Raw genomic sequence first — 15,210 nt, forward strand, 5'->3', positions numbered from 1 at the left:
TCCAACAGGGTAGTGTCTGTGGGGTCCTGTGGGGATCTGAGCCTTCACCCCCACCCAGAAGGAACTAGACTTAATGAGGAGTGGAGAGGGGACTAATAACATTCTCTGTCCCCATCACCACCCTCCTTGTCCCTGATGCTGATGGGAGCACAGCGGAGAGCTGAGCTTCCATCCCCATCCAGTATAAACAAGGTAGAATGATGTGGTTGGAGGTGGTACTAGTCTGCACTCTGTTCTCCCCAAGCCAGAATCAGTGGGGACTGGTGGGAAGCTGAGCCTTCCCCTCACTTGGAGGCAATGAGCCAATGTGAGTTAGTGCTCCACCTCCACTGGGAAGATGCTGGTGGGGTCAAGGGGGTGCTGAAACTCCACCCTACCCATCTGCAGTGAGGGAGTGTGAGTCAGCCCTCTTCCTGGGTGGTGACGGTAGGACCCAGCAGGGAGCTGAACATCTACCTGCACCAAGCCCTGTAGGCTACACCCCAAAAGGGTGACTACCTGCTAAAAGAGAAGATTAAATATTATCCAGAGTCTATCAGATGATACCAAAAATATCCAGGATACAATAGAAAATCACTCATCATTTCAAGAAGTAGGGCAATCACATCTTGAATGGGAAAAGACTATCCACAGGTGCCAACACTGAGATGAATCAGATGCTGGAATTATCTGTCAAAAATTTTAAAGCAGTCATCATAATAATGCTTCAGTGGATAGTTACAAACACTCAGGGCTCAGGAAATACATGAAAAAAATCTTAGCAAAGAAATAGGAGATATTAAAAAAGAACCCAAGGGAAATTATAGAACTGGAAAATACAGTAACTGAAATAAAATATTTGACATGCTTTATAGTTGATTGGAGACAACAAAGAAAATAATCAGTGTACTTGAAAACAGATCAGTAGAAATTACCAAATCTGAATAACAGAGAAAAAGAATGAACAGAGCCTCAGGGACCCATGGGATTATATCAATAAACTAACATTCATTTCATCCGAGTCTGAGAATAAGAGGAGAGAGAGTGCAGTGTGGAAAGATATTTGAGGAAATAATGGCTGTAAATTTCCCAAGTTTGGCAAAAGGTATAAATCTACAGATTTAAGAAGCTGAGCAAATCCTAACAAGGATAAATCCAAAGAAATCTGCACCAAGACAAATGACAAACTTCTGAAAACTAAAAACCAAAAAAACCAGTTTTTGGAAAGAAAGAAATGACGTGGTACCTATAGAGGAACAGCAATTCAAAGGATAGCAGGTTTCTCATCTGAAACATGGAGGCCAGCAGGAAGGGGCACAGCATCTATCAAGTGCTAAAAGACTAGAACTATCAACCATGAATTACATATAGAGTAAAAGTAGCCTTTAACAATGCAGGGGAAGTAAAGACATTCTCAGTTAAAGAAAAACTAGGAGAATTTGACACTAGCAGACCTACCCTTGAAGAATGGCTAAAGGAAGTTCTCCGAACAGAAAGGAAATGATGACAGAAGAAGGCTTGGGACTCCAGAAAGAAAAGAACAACAGAATGGGTAAAAATAGGGGTAAATTAAAAAAATGCTCTCTTTTTACTCGTGAGCTGCTTAAATCATATTTGATGGTGGAAGCAAAAATTATATTTGATATATGGTGTTCAATATATGTAGAGGAAGTACTTAAGACAATTGTGTACTTAAGACAAAAGTGGGAGGGTAATGGAATCGAAATGGAAGTAAGGTTTCTACACTTCAAAGTAGTAAATACCAATAGACTAAATAAGTTAGTGTATATATTGTAATACCTAGAGCAACCACTAAGAAAATTACATGAAGCCATGTACTCAAAAACACTCTAAATGAATCATGTTGAAATTCTCAAAAATGTTCAAGTAATCCACCCAAGACCAAGAAAGGAGAAACAGACACTGAAACAAAGAGGTCAAACAAAACAAATAAAACAGCAGACTTAAGCCCTAACATATCAATTAAAAGACAGAGATTTGCTGAGTGTATAAAAACACAACCCAACTACATGCTATCGTATACAACACTCATTTCAAACGTAATGACATGGGCAGATGGAAAGTTAAAAGTTGGGAAAAGATATCATGCCAACATTAATCAAAGAAAAGCTGGAGTGGCTATATTAATATCAGATAAAGTAGACTTCAGAGCAAAGGAAATAACTAGGGACAAAGAAGCACCCTACATAATGATTTTAAAAAGACCTAAATGAGTGAAGAATGTAAACGAGAAAACCAGCATTCAAAATGTTACCTGATTATGCTCTTTTCCCTGTTGCCAAAATAAGAAACTGCCAACATTTCCCAATAAATGAAGAGAGTGAGGCAGTCTGTTCAGAGAGACTCAGCCACTTTATCTGCCGCAGCCTCCTGGCATCAAAGCAGTCTCCCTATTTACAGGACTGTCTGACCAGCTGTAGAAGTTTTTCCGTCGTGTCCTCAAATGCCACCTCTTCTCTCTTTGATGGTGGTTATCGCCTAAGTGTATTTTGTTTGTGAAACCAACCTACAAGAGGGCTTAAGAGCTCCTTGTTCTGGTGTTGGTCGCTTGGTGAGCTCAGGCCACTGTCGAGGAGAACACAGAGGACAAAGCTACACAGGAAAAAATGGAGCACCAGGGGGCCTCTGTGCTTCCCCAGTAAATACTCCTCAAGATGAAGGCACAGCTATGTGGGAGAGACCAGTGTCCCCCCCCCCAGCCCATTTGATCTGGCTCTTCTTTGGTAGAAAGAAGGCTCCTGGTGCTCACGTCCACGGCCTAGGTCTTCTGCCCCCTGCTCAAACAAGTATCCACACAGGCCCTAGTTATCTGATGGAACTCACATCTTGAAATGCCCACTGCACAGCCCTGATGGCCCTTAGGAAGCAAATTCAGAGGGATAACATTGGTGACCATTCATTCATTCATTCATTCATCCTAGGTGCTGGGGATACAACAGGGAACAAAACAAACCCAAATCCCTGCTCTTGTAGAGTTTACATATCAAGGAGGAACACAGCTTAACAAGTAAGGATAATCATTCCAGTGATGGGGCAAAGGCAACAGTAAAATCAGAAAGGGAAACATGGAAGATTAGACAGTAAGAAGTGCTTGGGTAGAAAATAAAGCAGGAAAGGATGAAACTGGAGGGGGAGAGGGAGGTTTGCACAATTTTAAATAAGGTGATCGGGGAAGATTTCACTGGGAAGATACTATTTGAGCAAAGACCTAAAGGAAGTTGAGAAGCAAATTGTGTGATTACCTGGGTTTGTCCCAGGAGGGGCAAAGATCCTGAGGCTGGATCACCTCACGCCTGGTGAGTTCTACGAATGTCAAGGACCTGCTGTAGCTGAAGAGGTTCATGTGTGTATATCTGGGGTGGTGGTAGTGGTAGAGGTGGTGGTAGGAGAGGAAAGAAAACTAAGGTGGGATCACAAATGGCTTGGGAACATTGACAGGTCCTTGGCTTTTTGTCTCAGTGAAATGTGGCACTGTTAGAAAACTTTAAGCAGAGAGATACGATCGGACATTGTAACACATCACGTGGCTGTGGTGTTGAGAACTGACTGCAGAGGGACAAGAGTGGAAGCTGAGACCAGCTAGGGGCTCCCCTGCAATACCGGCGGCAAGAAACCATGCTGGTTCGGACCAGGGTCATGGCAGGAGTGGTGATGAGAAAAGTGGTTGGATTCCGGATGTAACATGAAGATTTAGCTAACAGGATGCCCTGCTGTGTGGGGTGAAAGAACAGGATAAAAGTCAAGGATGACTCTGAGGCTTTTGGAATTGGCAGCAAGATGGGTGAAGTAGCCGTGTCTGAGGTAGGAAATGACTGCAGGAGAAGCAGTTTCAGTGAGTGGATGGGAGTGAGGGCAGAAGGTGGTATTTAAAGCCCTGAGACTGAATGAGATGATGACTAAGAAGGTGAGTGTAGATGGAGAGAAGAGGTCCAGGGACACTTAAATGTTAAAGACAAGGTGGAACCAACCCAGGAGACTGAGAAGGAGCAGCCAAAAAGAAGGGGGCAAAGCAAATGAGTGCAGTGTCTGGGAGGCCAAGTGAAGGACATAAGTCAAGGATGAGGGAGCGACAGCTGCGTCTTGTGCAACAGGAAGGTCATCGGTCACCCGGAAAGGAGCATCTTTGAAAGGGAGCAAAAACTTCACTAGACTGGCTTCAAGAGAGAATAAAGAAAGAAATTGGAGATAACAAAACAACTCTTATAAGCAGCTTTCCTTTAAAAGAAAGGAGAATATTTGGATTATAGGTGGGGGGATAAGTGGAATCAAGTGAGGTTTTCTGTTTTTGTTTAATGGGTAAAATTATACCATGTTTATATTCCAGTAGGAAGGCCTAGTAGGGGGAGCATGGGAGATGCAGGATGGAGAATTGCTGGAGTGGTTTCCAAATGCACGAGTGGAGTGGTTGACCCCCGCTAAGAGGACAGTTTGTCAGTGTCACAGGACAGAGGCCATGGTCAGGGATCAAGTGCAGGTGGGTGGGTGGAGGCAGAATGGAGGCCCTGGAAGATCTCTGACTTTGTCTATTAAGTTTTTGAAACAGGAAACAAGGCCATGCTTGCAGAGGATGAGATGGGTGGGGGATGCTAGAGGAGAGTGGAGGTGTGTGAAAAGTCATCTAGGAGAGGTCATGGATGGGACCGCCAGGCAGCATCACCTGAAGACTGGTGGCCATGAACTTAAAGTGTGACCAATGGCATGGTCTGTGCATTTCTCCAGACACTTCGGCTGCCCTGGTGCAGAGGTGGAGTAGGGGGAGAAAGGGGGATAACTCTACAGCCTTTCCAACATCTGCCATGGGTGAGGGAGCATTTCCTTGCCTCCCTATGTATAGTTAGGGCAGAAGCCCCTTAGTTATCCTGGGTGGGTCCTGACCAGCTGTCATGGGTGGGCAGGAAAGGTGTGGAAAATTTTTCCCATGAGCCTAGGCCAGAGCCACAAGCAGTGTCACACCTACAAGAGTCTTGGGTCCTAGAGTGGGTCATTGGCTCTTTGATGTAGCATCTCTTTCTGATCAAGAGCATCTTGTCAGGCATGACCACCTTCCTCTCCAATTGCTTTATTTCTGTGCCATCCTGAATCCCTCTGTGTGCAATGTCCACATGTTGCCTAGTTGCTTTTCTCATAGTATTGAGGCCCATGCCACATTCTCATTTTTTGTTTTCCTGTGAACTTTTCAGGTTTGTGGTCTGCGGGTGTTCAGGATGCTGGTGTAAATGAGCAGTGTGGTGACATCCTTACCAGCAAACGGTTCATGCTGGACATGCTGTATGCCCATAACAGAAAGCCCACGGATGATGAGGAGAAGGGGGAGGGTGAGACCACGAGGACCGCGCAGGGGGCGGAGGCCGTAGCCAGCCTGGCCAGCCGGATATCCACCTTGCAGGCCAACTCTCTGGCCCAGGATGAGAGCGTCAGGAGGGTGGACGTTGGCTGTCTGGACAATCGGGGCAGCGTGAAAGCCTTTACTGAGAAATTCAACAGCGGGGACCTAGGGAGAGGGTCCATCTCCCCAGACGCCGAGCCCAATGACAAGGTCACGGAGAAGGTGTCGGCACAGCCCAAGACGGAATCTGACTACATCTGGGACCAGCTCATGGCCAATCCGCGGGAGCTCAGAATCCAAGACATGGATTTCACTGACCTGGGGGAGGAGGACGACATCGACGTCCTGGACGTGGACCTGGGTCACAGGGAGGCCCCGGGGCTGCCTCCCCCACCCCCGCCCACCTTTCTCGGTTTGCCGCCCCCTCCCCCTCCGCCCCTGCTGGATGGCGTGCCTCCCCCTCCAGTCCCCGGTAATTTATTGGCTCCTCCTCCAGTATTCAGTGCTCCTCAGGGCTTAGGGTGGCCCCAGGTACCCAGGGGTCAGCCAGCATTCACCAAGAAAAAGAAGACCATCCGTCTGTTCTGGAATGAAGTGCGGCCTTTTGAGTGGCCGTGTAAGAACAACGGCCGCTGCAGAGAATTCCTGTGGTCCAAACTGGAACCTATTAAGGTGGACACTTCCAGGCTGGAGCACCTGTTTGAGTCTAAATCGAAGGAACTGGCCGTCTCCAAGGTACCGCTAGCATCCAGCATGCCTCTTGATTTGCAGAGTTACTTTCAGCTGTTGGGTAGAATGGAGAGATTTGTTGTATATAAAATGTCCTTCATGTTGCTCTTGCTATTTGCTAAAAAAGGCAGTTGGTATAAAAATCTGACCTTTAATACAGTACTCTCAGTACCACATGCTAGGTGTGAGCTAAATGCGTAAGGGACACTTCATTGCTAACGTGGACGGCAGCTTACTAACACCAACAGGTGAAATAGCTTTCAAAGAACCCAGTAACATCGAGGAAGAAACAAAAGGGTTACCCAGGGAATGTTAGTATGGCCCGACAGCAGATGTTGACATTCTCTAGAGGAAAGTAGGCTTGCTAATTAATCAAACATACTGACTTTGTCCCCGGGATGTGTTTATTCACACTTAACCTTTGTTGTTTATGGTTGATAGTAGTAGTTTGAACCTCAGCTGTAACCACACAATGCTTTCACAAAGGCAGTAATCTGCGTGGCATTTCTTCAGATAATCCCCTGGCTGAGTCAGCATGCTGCAACTATCTAGATATTTCCAAATAACCATGTAGTTAGCATCCTGTAAACATTACACATGTATCTAGATTTCTTATTTTTCATAGATGTTTGAGAACCTGTAGGCATTGCTGCTGTGATATTTTTAATAGAGATATTCCATCCACGTTTATAAATGGAAAGCTCTGTACATGAAGTTACTGGACATCAAAGGTAAAGTCATGGCTAATGAACACTGATGAAGAGGCTGCATGATACTATCACAGATTTTATTTCTCATAATTCACTGCATTAATAGGGTCTCCTTTACATATCTTAAAGAACTGTTTTTTTTTAAAAAACCCGTGATTCTGGGTATATTACAGTTTTAAAACAGGTTTAAGACTGTCTTCTCAGGAACTAGGGGTAAGAGAAAACGCTTTGTAAAGTATAGTTTAAACATGTAAGAACTTATTATCATGAGCATCGTATTGGGTGAGTATAAAGATGCCTGAGTTGGGCTCCCTGACCTGCCAGTCGGGCACTGAGTTTGAATCAAATAGTATGTGCAGCATCCTCAGGATAGGAGTGTCCTTCAGACAAGGACCTGAGTGATGGAGTTAGCGCCTGTCACCACTGTGTGATGCTGAAAGGCTAGGGCGGGAGCTGTAAGCGGTCAACTTCCTGTTAAAACCTGTGCCTGGGGGTCTGGATCTACCTGCTGCTCTTCCTGAGTTGGCTTTTACCCTTGCAATGATTTCTGCCCAGTCCCAGCAAGGATGTGAATCTAAACCATTTCCAGCCCTACCCCGCCCCACCCCCAAGTCAAAATTAAAGTTTTCTCCTGTTTACAAATCAAACTGCTAGGATCCAATACAGAAAATCGTGCCATCAGTCCTCTCCTCCAACTGGAAGTAGACCCCCTCTTGTCCTCTCTAGAAAATGACACCAAGGGAAGTGACATTGGGCACCTGCTCTTGGTGTCTGTGTGTCCTGACTTCCCAGGATTGGTCACGTGTGGTCATGAGCCACCCTCATGCCCCCTTCAATTCTTACCGTCAGACCGGGCATCTGGGAGAAGACTGGCCTGGTGGGGTTGAAACAGCAGACGTGGTGGCCGGGAGTTACCCAGGATGTGCCCTCACTCCCTTCACGCTCCAACATGCTGATCTGGTTGGCCCGTCTCCATCATCCCGCGTGGCTGTCTGCACCCTCTGGGCTTTCCCTGATTGCACCTCAGCCTCGGAGGTTGCTGATGGGGAGGCTAGCTCTTGACTCAGGGTGGGAAGAATAAAAGAGTAACAGTTTGGCAGTGAAGGAACTTCTGACTTCATTTTTACAAAGGAAATGGCAAAGTTAAAAGCTTCCTTGAGGGCCTCCCTGGTGGCGCAGTGGTTGAGAGTCCGCCTGCCGATGCAGGGGATACGGGTTCGTGCCCCGGTCTGGGAGGATCCCATATGCCGCGGAGCGGCTGGGCCCGTGAGCCATGGCCGCTGGGCCTGCGCGTCCGGAGCCTGTGCTCCACAGCGGGAGAGGCCACAACAGTGAGAGGCCCGCGTACCGCAAAAAAAAAAAAAAAAAAAAAAAAAAAAAAAGCTTCCTTGAGAATACAGAAAATGGGTTCACCTCCCCCGCCTCCTTCTCTTGATCCCACTGTGGTTGGTGGTAAGAGCCTGGTTGGTGCCCACTCAGTAGCCCAAAGTTCCAGTCTTGCTTGAAGTAGGTGGCAACCTCTTAAAATCCTTTATTTCCCAGCTTAAGGACAAATGTTCGCCTAGTTTTTATAAAGTGAGATCATAAGAGGAAAAGTAATATATTGAAAAATTTACCAAACTGATTCCAGAATGTTCTACAATGAGACCCAGGAGACCATCTTGGGAGGCTAGGAAATGTGAGTAGGGGTTAATTGATAAATGTTACAAAAGGTGAGAATGCAAACTGGAGCGTTGAACCTGTTATGTGTATGTTATCCATATAGGTACAACCAATTTTACTTCTGTTTCTAATCCTTGACTGTGATTTTCATAAAACTCAGCTGTAAACAGCCACTTCCGAATTCTGGCTCATGAGAAGTTTTTCATTAAACGCAATAGAGTGCATCAAAAATAAAATAGACTTCACAAGGCAGCACAGAGCAAAGGGAATCAGTTGTAGTTTCCATCAGAAAACTTACACCAGACTAGAGTTACAGGGCATGGTTATGACCAACCGAGTTACCTCTAAAGATTCATGTACCAGATCCAAGGCTGGGTGACCACTTAATGGAAATGATAAGGACAGAAAGATGTGCTTTTTGATTTCCTTTCCAAATAGTTTCTGGAACTGGATCTACTTTTATCTCACAGCAGGAGATATATATATATATATATATATATATATATATATATATATATATATGTATGTATAATATATATATAGCTTTTTTGAATTTTATTTATTTTTATATAGCAGATTATTAGTTATCCCTTTTATACATATTAATGTATATATGTCGATCCCAATCTCCCAATTCATACCACCACCACCACCACCTTTACCCCCTTGGTGTCCGTACGTTTGTTCTCTACATCTGTGTCTCAATTTCTGCCCTGCAAACCAGTTCATTTGCACTATTATTCTAGGTTCCACATATATGTGTTAATATAAGATATTTGTTTTCCTCTTTCTGACATACTTCACTCTGTATGACAGTCTCTAGATCCATCCATGTATCTACAAATGACCCAATTTTGTTCCTTTTCATGGCTGAGTAATATTCCATTATATATATATATATATATATATATATATATATATATATATACCACATCTTCTTTATCCATTCGTCTGTCAATGGGCATTTAGGTTGCTTCCATGTCTAGGCTATTGTAAATAGTGCTGCAATGAACATTAGGGTGCATGTGTCTTTTTGAATTATGGTTTTCTCTGGGTATATGCCCAGTAGTGGGATTGCTGGGTCATATGGTAATTCTATTTTTAGTTTTTTAAGGAACCTTCATACTGTTCTCCATAGTGGCTGTATCAATTTACATTCCCACCAACAGTGCAAAAGGGTTCCCTTTTGTCCACACACTCTCCAGCATTTGTTGTTTGTAGATTTTATAATGATGCCCATTCTAACTGGTGTGAGGTGATACCTCATTGTAGTTTTGATTTGCATTTCTCTAATAGTTAGTGATGTTGAGCAGCTTTTCATGTGCTTATTGGCCATCTGTATGTCTTCTCTGGAGAAATGTCTATTTAGGTCTTCTGCCCAATTTTTGACTGGGTTGGTTTTTTAATATTGAGCTGCATGAGCTGTTTATATATTTTGGAGATTAATCCTTTGTCCGTTGATTTGTTTGCAAATATTTTCTCCCATTCTGAAGGTGGTCTTTTTGTCTTGTTTGTAGTTTCCTTTGCTTTGCAAAAGCTTTGAAATTTCATTAGGTCCCATTTGTTTGTTTTGTTTTTATTTCCATTACTCTAGGAGGTGGGTCAAAAAAGATCTTGCGGGCTTCCCTGGTGGCACAGTGGTTGAGAGTCCACCTGCTGATGCAGGGGAGGCAGGTTCGTGCCCCGGTACAGGAAGATCCCACATGCCGCGGAGCGGCTGGGCCCATGAGCTATGGCCGCCGAGCCTGCGCGTCTGGAGCCTGTGCTCCACAAGGCGAGAAGCCACAACAGTGAGAGGCCCACGTACAACAACAACAACAACAAAAAAAGATCTTGCTGTGGTTTATGTCACAGAGTGTTCAGCCTATGTTTTCCTCTAAGAGCTTTATAGTGTCCGGTCTTACATTTAGGTCTCTAATCCATTTTCAGTTTATTTTTGGGTATGGTGTTAGGGAGTGTTCTAATTTCATTCTTCTGCATGTAGCTGTCCAGTTTTCCCAGCACCACTTGTTGAAGAGACTGTCTTTTCTCCATTGTATGTCCTTGACTCCTTTGTCATAGATTAGCTGAGCATAGGTACGTGGGTTTATCTCTGGGCTTTCTATCCTGTTCCATTGATCTGTATTTCTGTTTCTGTGCCAGTACCATACTGTCTTGATTACTGTAGCTTTGGAGTATAGTCTGAAGTCAGGGAGTCTGATTCCTCCAGCTCCATTTTTTCCCTCAGGACTGCCTTGGCTACTTGGGAACTTTTGTGTCTCCACACAAATTTTAAGATTTTTTTGTTCTAGTTCTGTAAAAAATGCCATTGGTAATTTGATAGGGATTGCGTTGACTCTGTAGATTGCTTTGGGTAGTATAATCATTTTCACAATATTGATTCTTCCAATCCAAGAACATGGTATATCTCTCCATCTGTTTGTATCATCTTTAATTTCATTCATCAGTGTCTTATAGTTTTCTGCGTACAGGTCTTTTGTCTCCCTAGGTAGGTTTATTCCTAGGTATTTTATTCTTTTTCTTGCAGTGGTAAATGAGAGTGTTTCCTTAATTTCTCTTTCAGATTTTTCATCATTAGTGTATAGGAATGCACTGCAACTTTACCAAATTCATTGATTAGCTCTAGTAGTTTTCTGGTGGCATCCTTAGGATTCTCTATCATATCATCTGCAAACAGTGACAGTTTTACTTCTTCTCTTCCAATTTATATTCATTTTTTTTCTTTTTGTTCTCTGATAACCATGGCTAGGACTTCCAAAACGGTGTTGAATAATAGTGGCGAAAGTCAACATCCTTGTCTTGTTCCTGATCTTAGAGGAAATGCTTTCAGTTTTTCAGCATTGAGAACGATCTTGGCTGTGGGTTTGTTGTATATGCCCTTTATTATGTTGAGGTAGTTTCCCACTATGCCCACTTTCTGGAGAGTTTTTATCATAAATGGGTGTTGAATTCTGTCAAAAGCTTTTTCTGAATCTATTGAGATGATCATACAGTTTTTATTCTTTAATTTGTTAATATGGTGTATCACATTGATTGATTTGTGTATATTGAAGAATCCTTGCATCCCTGAGATAAATCCCACTTGATCATGGTGTATGATCCTTTTAATGTGTTGTCAGATTCTGTTTGCTAGTATTTTGTTGAGGATTTTTGCATCTATATTCATGAGCGATATTGGTCTGTAATTTTGGTTTTTTGTAGTACCTTTGTCTGGTTCTGGTATCAGGGTGATGGTGGCCTCATAGAATGAGTTTGGGAGTGTTCCTTCCTCTGCAGTATTTTGGAGGAGTTTGAGAAGGATGGGTGTTAACTCTTCTCTAAATGTTTCTTAGAATTCATCTGTGAAGCCATCTGGTCCTGGGCTTTTGTTTGTTGGAAGATTTTTAATCACAGTTTCAATTTCTTTACTTGTGATTGGTCTGTTCATATTTTCTATTTCTTCCTGGTTTAGTCTTGGAAAGTTATATCTTTCTAAGAATTTGTCCATTCTTCCATGTTGTCCATTTTATTGGCATAGAGTTGCTTGTACTAGTCTCTTAGGATGCTTTGTATTTCTGAGGTGTCTGTTGTACCCTCTGCTTTTTCATTTCTAAATTTATTGATTTGAATCCTCTCCCTCTTTTTCTTGATGAGTCTGGCTAATGGCTTATCAATTTTGTTTATCTTCTCAAAACACCAGCTTTTAGTTTTATTGATCTTTGGTATTGTTTTCTTTGTTTCTATTTCATTTGTTTCTGCTCTGATCTTTATGGTTTCTTTCTTTCTACTAACTTTAGGTTTTGTTTGTTCTTCTTTCTCCAGTTCCATTAGGTGTAAGGTTAGATTGTTTATTTGAGATTTTTATTCTTTCTTGAGGTAGGCTTGTTTAGCTATAAACTTCCCTCTTAGAACTGCTTTTGTTGCATCCCATAGGTTTTGGAACATCGTGTTTTCATTGTCATTTGTCTCTAGGTATTTTTTGACTTTCTCTTTGATTTCTTCAGTTATGTCTGTTATTTAGTAATGTATTGTTTAGCCTCCATGTGTTTGTGTTTTTTATATTTTTTCCCCATAATTGATTTCTAATCTCACAATGTTGTGGACAGAGAAGATGCTTGATATGATTTTAATTTTCTTAAATTCACTGAGGCTTGATTTGTGACCCAAGATGTGATCTATCCTGGAGAATGTTCCGTTTGCACTTGAAAGGAAAATGTAATCTGCTGTTTTCGGATGGAATGTCCTATAAATATCAATTAACTCTATCTAGTCTATTGTGTCATTTAAAGCTTGTGTTTACTTATAAATTTTCTGTTTGGATGATCTGTCCATTGGTGTAAGTGAGGTGTTAAAGTCCCCCACTATTATTGTCTTACTGTCCATTTCTTCTTTTAGAGCTGTTAGCAGTTCCCTATGTATTGAGGTGCTCCTATGTTGGGTGCATATATAATTGTTATACCTCCCTCTTGAATTGATCCCTTGATCGTTATGTAGTGTCCTTCCTTGTCTCTTGTAACATTCTTTATTTTAAAGTCTATTTTATCTGATATGAGTATTGCTACTCCAGCTTTCTTTTGACTTCCCTTAGCATGGAATATCTTTTTCCATCCCCTCACTTTCAGTCTGTATGTGTCCCTAGGTCTGATGTGGGTCTCTTGTAGACAGCACATATATGGGTCTTGTTTTTGTATCCATTCAGCGAGCCTGTGTCTTTTGGTTAGAGCATTTAATCCATTCACATTTAAGGTAATTATCAATATGTATGTTCCTTTTATCATTTTCTCAATTGTTATGAGTTTGTTTTTGTAGGTCCTTTTCTTCTCTTGTATCTCCCACTTAGAGAAGTTCCTTTGGCATTTGTTGTAGAGCTGGTTTGGTGGTGCTGAATTCTCTTCGCTTTTGCTTATCTGTAAAGCTTTTGATTTCTCTGTCAAATCTGAATGAGATCCTTGCTGGGTAGAGTAATCTTGGTCATAGGTTCTTCCCTTTCATTACTTTAAATACGTCATGCCACTCCCTTCTGGCTTGTAGAGTTTCTGCTGAGAAATCAGCTGTTAACCTTATGGGAGTTCTCTTGTATGTTATTTGTCATTTTTCCCTTGCTGCTTTCAATAATTTTTCTTTGTCTTTAATTTTTGTGAATTTGATTACTATGTATCTTGGCATGTTTCTCCTTGGGTTTATCCTGCCTGGGACTCTCTGTGCTTCCTGGACTTGGATGGCTATTTCCTTCCCATGTTAGGGAAGTTTTTGACTATAATCTCTTCAAATATTTTCTTAGGTCCTTCCTCTCTCTCTTCTCTTTCTGGAACACCTATAATGCGAATGTTGTTGCATTTAATGTTGTCCCAGAGGTCTCTGAGACTCTTTTCATTCTTTTTACTTTATTCTGTTCCATGGCAGTGAATTCCACTATTCTCTCTTCTGTCTTCTGTCACTTATCCGTTCTTCTGCCTCAGTTGTTCTGCTATTGATTCCTTCTATGTATTTTTCATTTCAGTTATTGCATTGTTCATCTCTGTTTGTTTGTTCTTTGATTCTTCTAGGTGTTTGTTCTTTAATTCTTCTAGGTCTTTGTTAAACATTTCTTGCATCTTCTCTATCTTTGCCTCCAGTTGTTTTCCGAGATCCTGAATCATCTTCACTATCATTATTCTGAATTGTTTTTCTGGAAGGTTGCCTATCTCCACTTCATTTAGTTGTTTTTCTGAGGTTTTATCTTGTTCCTTCATCTGGTACATAGCCCTCTGTCTTTTCATCTTGTCTATCTTTCTGTGAATGTGCTTTTTGTTCCACAGGCTGCAGGACTGTAGTTCTTCTTGCTTCTGCTGTCTGCCCTCTGCTGGATGATGCCATCTCAGAGGCTTGTGGACATTTCCTGATGGGAGGGACTGGTGGTGGGTAGAGCTGGGTGTTGCTCTGGTGGGCAGAGCTCAGCAAAACTTTAATCTCCTTGTCTGCTCACGGGTGGGGCTGCCTTCCCTCCCTGTTGGTTGTTTGGTCTGAGGTGACCCAACACTGGAGCCTACCTGGGCTCTTTGGTGGGGCTAATGGCGGCCTCTGGGAGGGCTCACACCAAGGAGTACTTCCCAGAACTTCTGCTGCCAGTGTTCTTGTCCTCACAGTGAGCCACAGCCACCCTCGCCTCTGCAGGAGACCCTCCAGCACTAGGAGGTGGGTCTGGTTCAGTCTCCTATGAGGTCACTGCTCCTTCCCCTGGGTCCCAATGTGCACACTACTTTGTGTGTACCTCCAAGAGTGGAGTCTCTTTTCCCCCAGTCCTGTCAAAGTCCTGTAATCAAATCCCTGTAGCCTTCAAAGTCTGATCCTCTATGAATTCCTCCTCCTGTTGCCGGACCCCCAGGTTGGGAAGCCTGACGTGAGTCTCAGAACCTTCACTGCAGTGGGTGGGCTTCTGTGGTGTAAGTGTTCTCCAGTTTGTGAGTCACCCACCCAGTTATGGGATTTGATTTTATTGTGATTGTGCCCCTCCTACCATCTCATTGTGGCTTCTCCTTTGTCTTTGGATGTCTTTTATTTTGTGTTCCACTGTCTTCCTGTCGATGATTGTTCAGCAGTTAGTTGTGATTCTGGTGCTCTCACAAGAGGGAGTGAGAGCACGTCCTTCTTCTCGACCATCCTGAACCAATCTCTCTATATAGCTTTTTAGTAAGATGATTTTAATTATATTTTGAGGAAAAAGACAGAAATCCTGCACTAAATTTCATCATGTTGTGTTTCTTCTGCTGGTCTAAGATGTGGAGAATGGCATAAGAGGTTGTTAAAATGACCCCAGGGTAGGAT

At 42.8% G+C, this 15,210-nt stretch overlaps 1 protein-coding gene across 6 annotated transcripts in view; it reads left to right on the top strand.

Annotated features, from left to right (window-relative positions):
- FHOD3 (formin homology 2 domain containing 3) overlaps positions 1-15,210 on the top strand; it is a 495,977-nt gene that overhangs the window by 416,257 nt on the left and 64,510 nt on the right. For all 6 annotated transcript variants that reach the window (XM_082640045.1, XM_082640046.1, XM_082640047.1 and 3 more), the window contains one exon: positions 5,181-6,061. In XM_082640045.1, coding sequence (XP_082496171.1) covers positions 5,181-6,061 — 881 coding nt within the window. The remainder of the gene's footprint in view (positions 1-5,180; positions 6,062-15,210) is intronic.

Source organism: Mesoplodon mirus, assembly GCF_964341445.2.
Source record: "Mesoplodon mirus genome assembly, chromosome: 13".
Taxonomy (NCBI): Eukaryota; Metazoa; Chordata; class Mammalia; order Artiodactyla; family Ziphiidae; genus Mesoplodon; species Mesoplodon mirus.